Source organism: Mobula hypostoma, chromosome 6 (assembly GCF_963921235.1).
Source record: "Mobula hypostoma chromosome 6, sMobHyp1.1, whole genome shotgun sequence".
Classification (NCBI taxonomy): Eukaryota; Metazoa; Chordata; class Chondrichthyes; order Myliobatiformes; family Myliobatidae; genus Mobula; species Mobula hypostoma.
The window spans coordinates 157,117,059-157,133,362 of NC_086102.1; the positions used below are offsets into that span (position 1 = coordinate 157,117,059).

The 16,304-nt window shown below is 39.2% G+C and overlaps 1 protein-coding gene across 1 annotated transcript in view; it reads right to left on the reverse strand.

The window, feature by feature from the left end:
* znf804a (zinc finger protein 804A) overlaps positions 1-16,077 on the reverse strand; it is a 282,667-nt gene extending 266,590 nt beyond the window's left edge. The window contains exon 1 of the mRNA XM_063052592.1: positions 15,875-16,077. Coding sequence (XP_062908662.1) covers positions 15,875-15,985 — 111 coding nt within the window. The 5' untranslated portion in view covers positions 15,986-16,077. The remainder of the gene's footprint in view (positions 1-15,874) is intronic.
* Positions 16,078-16,304: the final 227 nt, after the last annotated feature.

The following is a 16,304-nucleotide window of genomic DNA, read 5'->3' on the forward strand; positions in this document are numbered from 1 at the left end:
TGACACTGTCACAGGTCTGTGTAGCCTTCAAACTTACAACGTGAAAACTAACAATAGACAAGCAATATAGCTTACACGAGAAGTGAACGACTCAGCTGTTCCAAGCATTCTATGAAAAGAGTTTGAATGGCGTTTCAGGGATACCATTACTAAAACCTGTAGATATCCAAGAACTTATACTGGAGTAAATATAACTCCTGTGGGAATGACATTCTAACAGGGCATGTCCTGGCTGGTGGGGGTCCTTAATAATGGGTGCCACCTTTCTGAGACACCGCTCCTTGGAGATCTCTTGGATAATACAAAGGCTAGTACCCATGATGGAGCTGACTAATTTTACAACTTTTTGCAGCTTTTTTTGATCCTGTGAGGTCCATTTAAAATGCCTACTGCCATCGACCTGCACAGCAACCATAGCCCCCCCCATACCCCCTATCATCCACGTACCCTTCAAAACTTCACTTAAATATTGAAATCGACCTTGAAAGCACCACTTCTGTTAGCCACTCATTCCACATTCACATGACTCTCTGGTGAAGAATATTCCCCTCAAGTTCCCCTTAAATTTTTCACCTTTCACCCTTAACCCATGACTTCTGGTTGTAGTCCCACCCAAGCGCTAAAAAGGCCTGCTTGCATTTACCCTATCTATACCCCTTATAATTTTGTATCCCTCTATCAAATCTCCTCTCAATCTTCGACATTCTAACAGTGAACACCTAAACTATTCAATCCTTCCTTATACCTCAGGTCCTTCAGACCCGGCAACATCACTGTACTCTTTCAATCTTACCTACATCTTTCCTGCAGGAATGTGACCAAAAATGCACACAATACTCCAAATTAGCCCTCACCAACGTCTTATACAATTTCAACATAACACCCCATCTTCTGTACTCAGTACTTCAATTTATGAAGGCCAATGTTTCAAAAGCTTCCTTTATGTCCCTTTCTACCTGTGATGCCACTTTCAATTAATTATAGACCTGTATTCCTAGATCACTTTGCTCTATCACACTACTTAGTACTCGACCATTCACTGTGTAAGACCTACTCTGGTTGGTCCTACCAAAATGCGACACTTCGCATTAGTCTGCATTAAATTCCACCTGACATTTTCAGCCCACTCTTCCAGCTGATCCAGATCCCTCTACAAGCCACGATATTCTTCCTCGCTGTCCACTACATCCCCAATCTTGGCGTCGTCTGCAAATTTACATTAAGAGATCTTCCGATAAGATGGTAGTGTGTGCAAATGCAGTGGCTTCTCGGGGGCCAACCAAAGGTGCTTTATCCTTTGTAAAATTTGTTTTTCTTATGATCCAAAGACAATTCTACTCTAAGAACTAAGGGTACTGCAGGGCTACTGCATTAGTGAGTTGCTTATTCATCGGAGGAGCTGGACTAATGTCAGTGGCAGAGCCTGCCGAGGTGTCAAAAGGTCGGCCGAGGTGTTGAAGGAGATGACCTGGCTGCAGACCATGTTGCTGCCCACTACTCGGAAGCATCAGAGTTGATGCAGTATAACTGTGGGAGATTGTCTCAGACATTTCACTTGCTATCGCAAGGCTGTTGGACAGTGACAATGTGAGTTGCCGCAGGCCTGTTACCTTTGTCTGGTGGAGGGCCAGTCGACATGGGTGCTGCGCAGCCTAAGTGGTAATGAGAACTAGATTTGAATGATAATTAAACATGATGTGACTTGATTTTAATTTGATCCATTTAACCACATTATCATCTGGATCATATCAGTGACAAACAACAACAGTTATTTGCACTGATCCCTGTGGCACTCCACTAGTCACTGGCCTCCAGACAGAGAAGCTTTGAGCAGCATTCAGGAGCTTCGAGTAGTGGCCAATTGGAGAAATTGGAAGCCCAAGAAAACATAGTTCACTCAGGTTAGCCAATCGAGTAGAAAAGGCAGGAGCTCGCAGCACTTTTGAACCTTTGAGCAACAGCAAAATGGAGAGATTGGAAGCCAAAGAAATATTGTTCACTCTGGTTTGCCAATTGAGTAGAAAAGGCAGTGACTCTCAGCAGTTTTGGAGCTTTGACAGTGGCCAATCAGCGATCAGGATTGATTAGCGAGTACAAATTAAAGTAAGGCAGGGGCAAGCGGAGAGGCTATTGTCAGAGTGGCCATCATTGGAGTGGACAGAGTTAGGGTTAAGATTTCAAGGTCTCAATAAGGAGAAGTATGAGAGAGAGAAAACGATAAGCTGTAGGCAGAGTTCTTCCCCACTCCCTTCTTTACATTTGCTCAATTAGAATAGTGGAGATGCCAGACAAGATAGTGGAATGCTCCTCTTGTGGGATGTAGGATGGCAAGGAGACATCCAGTGTACCTGCAAGAAGTGCATCCAGCTGCAGCTTCTAACAAACCACGATAAGGAGTTGGAGTTGGAGCTGGGTGTTGTGCAATGATCCGGAGGTGATAAGAGAACTTAAGGTTAAGGAACACTTAGGAAGCAGTGATCACAATACAATCGAGTTCACTTTGAAATTTGAGAAGGAGAAACTAAATTCCAACGTGTCAGTATTTCAGTGGAATAAAGGAGATTAAAATGGCATGAGAGGGGAACTGGCCAAGGTTGACTGGAAAGGGACACTAGCAGGAAGGACAGAAATGGCTGGCGTTTCTGTGAAAAATGAGCGAAGTGCAAGACAGATACATTCCATACAAGAAGAAATTTTCAAATGGAAAAAGAACACTACCGTGGCTGACAAGTGAAGTCAGAGCCAAAGTAAAAGCAAAAGAGAGGGCATACAATGAAGCCAAAGCTAGTAGCAAGATAGAGGACTGGGAAGCTTTTAAAAACTTGCAGAAGGAAACTATGAAGTTCATTAGGAAGGAAAAGATGAATTATAAAAGGAAGCTGGTGACTAATATCACAGAAGATACTAAAAGCTTTTTTAAAGGGTAAAAGAGAGTTGAGGGTAAATATAGGACCAATAGAAAATGACGCTGGAGATATTGTAATGAGAGACACAGAGATGGCAGAGAAACTGAATGTGTGTTTTGCATCAGTCTTCACAGTGGAAGACATCTGCAGTATACCAGACGTTCAAGAGTGTCAGGGAAGTTAAGTATGTGCAGTGAAAATTACGACTGAGAAAATGCTCAGGAAGCTTAATGGTCTGAGGGTAGATAAATCTCCTGGATCTGATGGAATTCACCATCAGGTTCTGAAGGAAGTAGATGGAGAGACTGCGGTGGCATTAACAATGATCTTTCAAGAATCGGTAGATCCTGGCACTGTACTGGATGAGTGGAAAATTGCAAATGTTACTCCGCTATTTAAGAAAGGCGGGAGGCAGCAGAAAAGAAACTATAGACCTGTTCGCCTGACATCAGTGGTTGGAAAGTTGTTGAAATCGATAGTTAGAGATGAGATTATGGAATATCTGGAGGCACATGAAAAGGTAGGGCAAAGCCAGCATGGTTTCTTGAAAGGAAAATCCTGCCTTACTAACCTACTGCAATTTTTTGAGGAAATTGCAATGCAGGGTAGACAAAGGAGATGCAGTGGATGTGGTATAACTAGGATTTTCAGAAGGCCTTTGTCAAGGTGCCGCACAGGATACTGATTATCAAAATAAGAGCCCATGGAATTACAGAGAGGTTACTAACATGGGTGGAGCATTGACTGATCGGCAGAAAGCAGGGAGTGAGAATAAAGGGATCCTATTCTGGCTGGCTGCAGGTTACCAGCGGAGTTCCACAGGGGTCGGTGTTGGGACCGTTGCTTTTTACGATGCAGGTCAATGATTTGGACTATAGGATTAATGGATTTGTGGCTAAGTTTGCCAATGATACAAAGATAGGTGGAGGAGCGGGTAGTGTTGAGGAAACACAGAGCCTGCAGAAAGACTTAGATAGTTTAGGGGAATTGGCAAACAAGTGACAAATGAAATACAATGTTGGAAAGTGAATGGTCATATACTTTGGTGGAAGAAATAAATGGGCAGATTATTATTTAGATGGGCAGAGAATTCAAAATGTAGAGATACAAAGGGACTTGGGAGTCTTTGTGCAGGATACCCTAAAGGTTAACCTCCAGGTTGAGTTGGTGGTGAAGGAACTGAATGCAATGTTGGCATTCATTTCTAGAGGTATAGAATATAAGAGTAGGGATGTGATGTTGAGGCTCTATAAGGCACTCGTGAGACCACACTTGGAATATTGTGTGCAGTTTTGGGCTCCTTATTTTAGAAAGGATATACTGACATTGAAGGTGGTTCATGGAAGACTTACGAGAATGATTCCAGGAATGAAACAGTTACCATATGAAGAACATGTAACTTTTGCTTCAGCTAGCGGCTTAATATAGGGGATGATAGCCCCCCCGTGTCCCACCCCCGGCCCAACTTAAGATATCTTGTTTGGATGAATGCTGAGCCCTGTTACAAATCAGTACCACAAAATAACAAAGAGTACTCAATATGTGGTTAAGTGATTGAGCTTTATAATTCTTAATTTGACTATATGGTTAGTAAAGAAAACAAAAAAAGGAAAAAGGGAAAAAAGGGCCTACTCTCGTGAAACAATCTAACGTTGGTGCTCGCTGATAAGGCCATTCGTCCACCATCGACTTCCTCCGTTCATCACTGACCTTCGGACCCTCGCTCCAAGTCCACTCCGTCCAGTGGTCTCCCAACTTTCTCCATTCGTGTTTTCTCTCATCTCTCCCTGACAAAAGACCGCAAATTCCCGGCTCCCAGATAGACAAGAAAGAACAGCATCCTGCTCATTGGTTAGCATGCCCCGTTATCTATAGTCATAACCCAAACATTGCTGCTACAGAGAAACCATTACCTCAGCAGTGGAACATTACAGAGAAGCCATTACATCGGCAGTGAAACCTTACAGCATGTTACAAACGTCTGGCAGTCCTTGAGCTGTATTTCCTGGAGTTCAGGAGAATGAGAGGGGATCTCATAGATGTTAAAATATATAAAATTTAAATATATATAGTCATAGTCATACTTTATTAATCCGGGGGGAAATTGGTTTTCGTTACAGTTGCTCCATAAATAATAAATAGTAATAGAACCATAAATAGTAATATGTAAATTATGCCAGTAAATTATGAAATAAATCCAGGGACCAGCCTATTGGCTCAGGGTGTCTGACCCTCCAAGGGAGGAGTTGTAAAGTTTGATGGCCACAGGCAGGAATGACTTCCTATGACGCTCAGTGCTGCATCTCGGTGGAATGAGTCTCTGGCTGAATGTAATGTATATACACATATACACCACCCTCCTCCTTTCCTGGTTTCACCTATGACCTTGTGTTTCTTCCTCCCCTCCCCCACCTTCTAACTCTGACTCCTCATGTTTTCTTTCTTCAGTCCTGATGAATGATCTCTGCCCGAAACATCGACTGTACTCTTTTCTATAAATGCTGCCTGACCTGATGGGTTCCTCCAGCATTTTGTGTGTGTTGCTTGGATTTCCAGCATCTGCTGATTTTCTCGTTTGTGATATATATTAAGCTTTCTTGTTCACTTAAATAATTCATTGCGGGTTATGTATATAAATATGTGATCTGCATACATCATCACACTACCACGTGATACGTGCACGCCTCACTTAAAGTAAAGCGCAAAGTTAGACCCTCATTCCCAGACTCCCCAGCCTTCTTTTGAATTAATGTTTTGAAGTTACAAAAGGTAACAATAACCATATGACAAATAAATCTACCAAACAAAACAATATGATTGTTACTTAAACCAATGTTTCAGTATTGTGCATTTGTTTGAAGATATAATTAAGGAAAATATTTTTTTCTAAAATAGATATCTAAAGGATCAAATATTCATGCAACAAAGAAAACTTTAAATCAACATTGCTGACACAGAGGTTATTCCAGCAGTCCAGAAATTATAGTTAACTTAATTAAATTAACATTTTGCTGACAGTTTCTCTAACTTCATTGTGTTTTCCAAATATTGGGAGATACCAAAACAATCATGTAGTAAAAATACAAGTACGACACACATTTGACAACTGCAGCCAAAGCATCTTGTCAATGGAATACATGCCATAGTGTGAGTACCATCAGTACTTACAAGCAAGCTTTGGACTAACTTGAGTCACAGTTTATGTTTTCCAAGTGACCTTCAAAGATATTTTTCCTCATTTTCCCATCCTCACCCCCAATTTTGAATGGAAGAATAAGTAGCTATTCAAAAAGTATAAAATAATAATAAGATAGCCATCCTCAGACAACAGGACAGGAATCCATACAGATAACAAAATAAACAGGGAGCACAGTGCAATCAAAAATAGTTTTACTGAACCCCAAGATTATTTACTTGCTGGAATATTATGTCAGACGATCAACATATTTTATTTAGGGGAATTAATATTTTCAAAGTTTACATCATTTTGATGTTAAGGTTTGATTATTTGCAGGTTCACTCACTGAAGACAAATGTAGGATAAAGGAAACCAACAAATATTCAGTTGGCACAGAACATTATTATTTCAAATGCAGCATGCTCCACTGAATCAAATTCAGCTCATTAATTGAGTAACTTCAGCTGTACTAATAACATTACTCTCCTGTACATCAGGTCATATGGTCAGCTCATTACAACTTCTGTCCTAAATTTGACTAATATCTAATTCTGACGCAAAGCAACAAAGACTCACATTTACGGATTACCATTCACATCTCTTTCACAGTAACCCAAAGTTGATACCAGCAGATGTAATACATTTTGAAATGTAGTGAAACATGCAGATCATTTAGATTCAGCAAGATCCCATAAAACACATGGAGAACTTGACCAGATAATCTGACATGTATTACGGGGTCAATATTGGTCAGGACACCAGAGAGTGTTTCCTGTTTGCCTTTGAAATTGCTCCAAGAACATTTTACATTGATTTCTAAGAACAAGTCGATCAAAACAGCATCTCGAGAACCGTAGGGCTCCCTCTACCTTGGACTGAAATTTAGTCTAGATGCTTATGATTGAGTACTGGATTGGAGAAGGTTGGATATCTATCACCAGAAAGAAAAACATTGCAGGCAGTAAGAGAACAAGTTGCTTTTACTAAGTCAATCAGAAGGTTCAAACCCTGATCTGTCCAAAATCTGCGCTTCACTTCATTATTCCTGGTTCATATGATGAATACCCACTTAAACCTTTCACCAGACACCTGTCCATCTTCATCCCATTATTTTTAAAAAAGACACAAACTCTCTTGATCTTTTCAATGATTTCAAGTTCCCTGGCCCTAGTCATCTCATTTTCACTAAGGTTGTCCAGTCCCTGTACACCTCGGTTCCCCATCAGGAAGGCCTCAAAGTTTTCCATTTCTTTCTGAACACTAGACCCAACCAGTTCCCCTCCACCACCACCTCTTCCATCTGGTAGAACTGGACCTCACTATCAATAACTTCTCCTTTGGAACCTCCCACTTCCTTCAAACGAAAAGGTGTAACCATGGGCATTCACGTGGGTCCCAGCTATCTCAATATGAGGCTTTTCATTCCAGAACTAATAAGATGTCCTCCTTCTTCAAAGAAAGGGGCTTTCCATCCTCCACTAACAACACTGGCCTCACCAGCATCTCTTCTATTTCACATGCATTTGCCCTCACCCATCCACCTGCCACCCCACCAGGATAGGGTTCCTCTTGTCCTCACCTACCACCCCACCAGCCTTTGCGTCCAGCAAATAATTTGCCATAACATTCACCATCTCCAAAGGGATCCCATCACCAAGCACATCTTTCCCTCCCCCCCACCATTTTCTGCAGGGGTCTCTCTCTATGCAACTCCATTGTCCATTCATGCTTACCCACTGATCTCCCTCCTGGTGCGGAGCCTTGTAAGCAGATAGGTGCTACACCTGCCCCTACACCTCTCTCACTACCATTCAGGGTCCCAAACAGTCCCTCCCGATGAGGCGACACTTCACCTGGTGAGTCAGTTGGGTTCATCTACTGTATCCAGTGCTCCCAATGTGGCCTCCTGTTTATCAGTGAGATCTGATGCAGATTGGGAGATCGCTTTGCCAAGCACCTATGCTCTGTCTACCAAATAAAGTGGATCTCCCAGTGGCTACCCATTTCAATTCTACTTCCCATTCCCATTCCAACATCTAAGTTACTGGGCTCCTCCATTGCCACGATGAGGCCACACTCAAGTTGGAGGAGCCACACCTCATCTGGTTAGCCTCCAACCTGATGGCATGAACATCAATTTCTCGAATTTCCAGCAATTGCCCTTTCCTTCACCATTCCCCACTCTCACCTTATCTCCTTTATTTACCCAACACCTCCCTCTGGTGCTCTTCCCCTTTCTCTTTCTTCCATGGCCTTCTATCCTCTCCTATCAGATTCCCCCTTCTCCAGCCCTTTATCTCTGTCACCAATCAACCTTCCAGCTCTATACTTCACCACCTCCCCCTTCCAGTTTCCCCTATCACCTAGCACCTTGTACTACTTCTTTCCCTCCGCCAGCTCCTGGTGCTGATTTCTCATCTTTTTTTTCCCCAGTCCTGATTAACAGTCTCAGCCAGAAACATTGACTGTTTATTCCTTTCCATAGATACTGCCTGGCCTGCTGAGTTCTTCTAGCATTTTGTGTGTATTAGTTTGATTTCCAGCATCTGCAGATTTTCTCTTGTTTAGAAATTCTTACACGTAATGATGAGGAGCATTGATCGTGTGGATAGCCAGAGGCTCTTTCCCAGGACTGAAATGGCTAACATGAGAGAGCATAGTTTTAAGGTGCTTGGAAATAGGTACCGAGGGAATGTCAGGGGTAAGTTTTTCCACAGAGAGTGCACTGGGTGCATGGAATGCACTGCCGGCAGTGGCGGAAACGGATACAATAGGATCTTTTAAGAGCTTCAAAAAACAGAGAGCTATGCGCTAGGGAAATTCTAGGCAATTTCTAGAGTAGGTTACATGGTCGGCACAACACTGAGGGCCGAATGGCCTGTAATGTGCTGTAGATTTCTATGTATCTTTTCAAGGAAAATGAAGCAAATGGCACTCTTTAATGCCCATTGTCAGTCTATAGATAAACCTGTCCTTTGGCTGGTCACTTGCATCAGTAGTGTCTATCTGGCTCTTCATAATAGGTGTCCTGACTCCTGCTCCAAGCTCCCAAAATCCTATTAAAGTAATTGAAGCATCAAAAGAAAAAAATACCTGTGTACTTAACTACAGTAGATAGAGAGCAAATTAAAAGGTGCGTTTCTAAGAACAACAAGATTCTGCCTATCATTTTGAAAATTCTCTTGCAATCCCTCCACTTCCTTTGCCTCAGCAATTTCCTTTGTTAATGGTGTACTGATGTCTAATATGTGCTGGAATCCAACAGCTTCATTTTACCTACCCACTGATTCCTTGAATTTGAATGATTAAGTAAAGATGGCTCAGTATTCGCAAGGGGGTAGCAGAAAGAGCAGATTGAACTGAAGTATTTGCCTGGTAAGTAGTTTGTACCTTGGAAATTGTGTATTAAATGAGGGCAACAGTAGAAAGTGAAAAAAAAACAAAGACCTTTGATTTTAATGCAGCCATTTTAAAATATCTATTCAGAAAATGAAATGCAGAATATTGTAAAATTTAAGAGGGAAGCAGATGTCATTGTCATCAGGCATTTCACAGCAGTGTTTTATCTGTGAAATTTCAATGGAACAACAGCTTTGTTAACTTATGTGCTGAAACTAACTATATCCAGTCACAACAGTATTTTTATCAACAGTGAAGATATCAAATGTCTACTTTAAAGTGAAATACAGATCTGGAGTCTTATCTCCTCCTGTATTATACACACCAAAGAATAAAATAACATTTCAGTATTTGCCCCTCTGTTTAAACAGAAGCCGGATGAAGTCAAATATAAAGTAGCAAATGTTAAAAACCATCTTTAAAAGTGTGCCAAACACGTAGCTTTTAAAATCAGCTATTACGAAATGTGAATATATGTCTGCATCTGAAACAATAAACAAAATACACATTATTATTAGTTGAAAATAGGAGGACTATGATGTAATTGAACTAATATTTGTTCATACCATTAATTGAGAGAGTAGTTATATTCCAAATGAAGTGGGACATCCACCTGTGTCTCATGCAAATACTGCATGTCTTTATTTAAAGATCTTTCAATAAGGCAACACATGCCCCTGTTTAATTATGATTCCACAAAGTACTGCATAGTCTATTTAATCATAATCCTAATCCCTTCTGAAGCACTGAGAACACAACCTCCATCTCATTACATAATGAATTCTATAAATGAGCGCAAAGCTGTTTCCAGTTTGCATAATTCCAGTTTTAAAATCAGTGTATCAATGCAATTGTATTTTAAATTTTGGGCAAGTTATTTTTAACTTTCAATTATCTGGATAAAGTATCTCTCAGGACAGTTGGAAAGAAACCTGATACAATATTTTATGTAACAACAGTTACAAATAAAAACTGACATTAATTATGCACGTGTTCCAATTTCTATCATGTTACCTGCCAGACTGATATTTGGTCAGTTATCTCACTACATCATAATTATATTAGATTACATGACATTCTGCAATAATGGACACATTGTCCCAAGCTAAAAGGACTAGGTCAGATGGACAAAGGGGAAAGGACATTCACAAAATGGTTCCTTTAATTGACCCAGCTCTTTACTACAGCTCACCACTGAGTGCACGTGCAAATGAATCACTAATCCATAGAGCACTTGCTCTCCTTCCAATGGTTTCTTTGCCTTTTCTTTGTGTGTTATTGATTTCACTATCTTTAGTATGAGCAAAGTATTTTTAGTAATAATGTTTACTAATTTGATCTCCAAGACTGAGGGAAGGTGGTGTACACCACTGAAGCCTAGTTTTATAATGACTCACCGACAATGTGGTGAAATCATCTTCCTGCCCCGCCCCCAAATCCACTTTCTCCTGCCTTTTCTGCTTGACAAGACTTAACGTCATGTGCCTTTAATCTTTCAAGGCAACCTTTACAAATTACCTGCTCTAATATGAAATTCCATCCAAAAACACCCTTAACTAAGCAAAGGTTTTCCCATGTGTATAAAACCTAACATTCAGTCAACCTAAACTCTGCACGTTTCATGGTTAATTTCCCCTTGGTGTCATTTTTGAACTCAATTTTAGAACTCACCTGTGAGTCAAAAGATGAAAATGGCTGTTTAAATGTAAAAGGAGCCTGGAAATCCAGTATAGCCTTGTAAATGAAATTGTTGGCTCAAAAAACCCTCCTTCAAGAATGATGATGCAACCAGATGGAGACAACATATCAATTTAATTGCTCCAATATAGGCCTTACATAGAGCACTTCTGCTGCTTCCCAACATAGAATTTTTTTTTAAATATTCAGGCAGCTTTGTTCAGCACTGCTCATGTTAAATCATTAATCTGAACTTCAATAATTTGTTTTAAATTCTTCATAAACCTGCATTAATTCTTATTGCCTGTACAAGAACATAAAATTGCAACTAATGCTGAACTAATTAAATGATGGACAAATGTTCTTTAAGATTATTAAAGCACACATAAAGAGGAATTTAGTTTAATCCACATTTGGAAGAAGATTATACAGCAACTTGTAAATGCAGCACATCCATCAGGAGCTCTTTTGAATCACAAAGTAAAGCTGCCTTAAAATAACTTTTCCAATGAACTTAAAGTGAATGGCATTGATTTTGTTATGTCTCTTCATTAAAGGAATGAGCACGCACATTTTTTTTTAAGCACATTTCAGATAGCTTCCATTTTCTAGTTCTTTTCATTGAATACATAGTGAACATATTCAGCTCGTAATACATCAGGTAGCAGAACTGAACAATAGATGGAAGTTGCAATGCATTAATAATGCTTTCCTTCCCACAAACTGTGATATGAACCTCTTGCATTTCATTTGTCTTGTTTCATGTGAAAGAAAATTTCTAAACTGGAGGTTATATATTACATAGATTATTTTAACCCAAAATGTAAGATACGGTGCAATTCAGAATCATAATTTTCAATTCAAAGCTAGGCCACCACTGTTAGATTACATAATGATGTACATGAGGTTTTACACTGTTTCAACTTAAAAAGATGAATTTTATCACTCAAACTAATGCACTATTCCTGAATATAAAGTGAATAATGTAACACGTAGAAAGGTAAAGTTCTGAGTCAGTGAATTAGTTTAATAATGCTAATAATTCATCTGTGCTTAATCTATTACTGAACAAATTCCAAGCCGTCCACTTTCTGTACCACTGTGAAAGTTTTCAGATATCACACAAGTTCATACTGCATAATATAATTAATATTAAAAGTAAATTTAAAACGTTTAGTGTAGAACACAGGACCATCAAGTTCCTCCCTCCCCAATACCCCCTTTCACCTCAACCACCCTCCCCTACAAATTTTCTCACATTTTTAATGCATCTTAAAATTGAAGTGCATGCGACACAATTTCTACAGCTGGAATAAGCCACAAGATCAGTTACATTAACTGAAAATAAAAGTTGATCCTTCGCTTCAGACCAGCTTCTCTGTTGTGCAACACCTAACAGTCCAAAATAGAACTTGTAAAATTCATTCAATTAACACAAGTTATTGTGAACGATGGGCACCTGTGACTTCCAGTCTCGCAACTGAGAATGTTTCTCCCAAATAGTTTAATTTAACGAGCCACATGCCGAAGCTCTGCTTTCACAAAATGAAAAATAAAGTTTTACAGATCTTCCTTTGTGATTTTACATTCAGTGAAACAACCCTCTAAATAAGTCCCATTTATAGATTACTGAAGCACTCCATAAACTTCAGTGGTAATCACTACCAACAGTCTAAGTCTGTTCTGTTCATTCGAGATGGAATTCAAGGTACAACACATAAAATATATCATTTATCAGTCTGTCTCTTGTACCCCTTTCAGTATATACTATATGGTTCTAAACCATCTCCTCTTGCTGACTGCTGCCACAGTCTGGTAGCTTTTCGAAATACTAACTTTAAAGATGAAATCCTTTCTTTGTTCATTGTGAATAAAAATAATAATAGCACAGCCCCAATGTGTTTTTTTCATTCTGTGCATACAAGTAACTACATAACCAAGTTTTAGTCCTTACACTTTGGTTTAGTAGAAAACTATATTACCTCATCCTTTTTAAACCTCTTTAAGCGTATGTGCACCTTATTATTTAGAGCACTATTATAACATCTGACACTCCCAAATCTCACATATTTATTTTTGATTGTTCTTCTAATGTTTTCAAAGACAAAAATCATTTGAAACTCACAATATATTTTAAATCTCTAATATTCAAACAGCAAATGGAAACCATTAGTTGTCAAGTAACAAAAGCATTTATAACATATAAAACTAATAAAAATATGAACTATCTTCAGGTAATTGTAGTATAGTTTACAACAAATTGGTCTTGGAAATTAGATTACTTGGGGACACGGGTACAGGGATAGGCCATTCAGTCTGATACAGGTCTGTTTCACCATTAATTAATCTGCATTCTGATCCTGTTTGCTCACCTTTGATCCACATCTTTTGATCATTTCCTTAACAAGACTCTGTCAATCCTGGTCATGTAGGGTGCAGTTAGCCCAGTGCCACTGCCTCTTGGGGGAACGACATTTCTAGGACTTCACTCTCCATTGTGTAAAAGCACTTAACCAAAATTCTCATAACTGGCTTAGGTCTAGTTCTATGGTTAAATTCACTTTTACTCCATTCCCACCAGCAGAGGAGATAGCTTTTCTGGGAACACTTACTATACTGTCCTTTTGTGTTGAATACCTCAGTCAAATAATCCTAGAGCAATTCTAGTGCAATAAAGTACAAGTGAAGTTTGTGTAAGACAGCAATTTAACACATTGAGTATTCTAGCGAGTGCACTGGAAGTGTGCTGCCCAAAAATTTACGCACTTTAGTTAAGGTATGACTAAGGTTGGTGGAACATCTTAATAGTGTGTTCCACCAAACTGAATATTTTAAAGATCCATTAAAAATAAGATTCCATTCTCCTTTTTGAATCCCTTCTAGGTGGCATTGTTTTACTATCTTCCAGAGGCCACAGATACATGATTTGTGCGCTTCACAATTCTTTCTTTTTATCTAAGAATTTTGCTGATTTTTATTAGCCCTGGAGTATTGTGACTTTGGTCATTGTCACCATTTCAAATTTGGAATGCACATAAATATGATGGTAAAAATCTGAAGATGCTGATATAGCTGATTTATAGAATTGGCATACATTACAGTGTCAGGAAATATTTGCATTTCCAATTAACATTTTGTTTAAATCTTTAATTAAAATGTTTCTAGATTGGCTGGTTATTTTTACTCATGCTACTGACCTGCAATCACTGCAAGCTTGGAAAATGTTCACACATTCTGTTTCTCAGTATGTTCCACACTCCAGGCTATCCATTTGCTGGTGTGGTTTCAGTAATCATAGAGCTGAACCATAGGAACTTATAACATATATATAGTTTACGCAGCTGAAACACTATAGTACAATCTCTGGAGTATTTTTAAACAATGCCTTTTCCATTATTTTTCCTTTGTCAAGTGAGTTTACAGCATAATAACACTAGCTGAAAGCCAATGAAACTTCTAAAATTGATGTAGTTACACTTAGTCGCCACCAATGTACTTAACAGGTACTATGTCGAGCAGGCAAAACAGTTGTTATGCCCATATGTGCATTATGGTGTAATTAGTCCAATTAATTAAGTAATATTCTTGCAAAAATTACTTGTTGGAATTTAGTAAGTTTAGCTCTATTCCCCCAGTCAAAGTCTTAAGGATACATGTTTAATGTTGTTTCTACTTGACATGTTCTAGGCTTTCAAGCTTTAAATAAATTCCTGATTAAAATACAAATGAAAATAAATCCCATCATTTAGTCTTTGGCTCAGTTGTAGCTTTTTCAAAATCAATGTCAAATGAGCTTGAACACAATCTTGTTAATTTGTTGATCTTATTCTGTAATATGAAATAACAAGAGAAGTTAAGAGCAACTAACTGACACACCCAGGCAGTCGCAGACTGCCCTTGGTAATACAAAGTATTGTATAACTTCATTAAAAAATTGTTAAGCAAGTAGGTCTGAATGAATATTCTATTGGAATGGTCTGACTAAACCTGGCACCAGAAAGCAAAACCATCCGAAAGGCCATTTTAAGAGATTTCCCTGCAGGTGCTTTAACCAGATACATTTCACTTTCACCATTTCATTCTGCAGTTTGTCTCATTTCTGGGATGGGATAAATTTAGACTCAGTAAGCAAACAGATGAAGTGTAAGCAAGTTGTTCTCATCTTATACTGCTGCTGTTAGGCAGCCCAGCAATGGTGACAAATAAAAGGATTAAGGAAGGGCTGAGATGAAAATAAAACGGATCTGCATATAAAGCAGATATTGTTGCTATTTCCATGACAATGAAATAACAAATAGTTAAGCACCGGTCTGTCATACAATTATCAGAACCCTGCTTTCATGGCAGTTGGCAGATGGTTTGGAAATCTCGCAAAAGCACTAAAGTGAGAATTGATTTAGCTAAAGAACCCTAAATAACACAATGGCAGGTAATTACATTTGCTGTATGGTACTGGAATTTCAAGCCCACCGCCACACCCCCGCAAAATATTTTATTGCAGCCATTTATTGATTAAGTCATCTTAAGTCATTGCAAGTAATCGAAGCGCATATCAGCTTTCTCTTACTTCATTAACCCAAAAACTACTGAGAAAAATTGCAAACATGATGTAGATTTCACGCAGAACATACCGGCGAGATAAACAAGTAAAGTTTAAGCTTTAAGTCAGTTGCTCAATTAACTTTCCGCAATAAGCTTAAAATAAAACAAATACCAGCGTCTTGCTTCCATTCTTGCAGAGTGGGCCCCGGAAAACTCCCTTGATGTTTCTGAAATGGCCATTGCTAAGGTGTGTAGAGCTGATGACAATATAGTAACACGCCATATGGTGCTGTAGCTCCCATGCACACAGTGCATACAGTTCAAGTGGATTGCAAACGAGAAGCCTGCTGATGATCTGAGCTGGGAACACACGGCGCTCAATGAACGCTGCTCCTCTTTTTCTCTTGTTTCACTCTGGTATATCAGCATAAGCAAATGAGGCATTAGCTAGTCATCTTTCCCGTCTACTGCTGATTCGCTCCGCTTAAAACAGTGCACCCAATCTCTTTGCATCTCTGCTGCGCGAATGAGACTTCTAAAACCTCAGTCTCTCACAGGCATAATATTACACACCACAAAGAGCTGCTGGTCCATTGCACCGG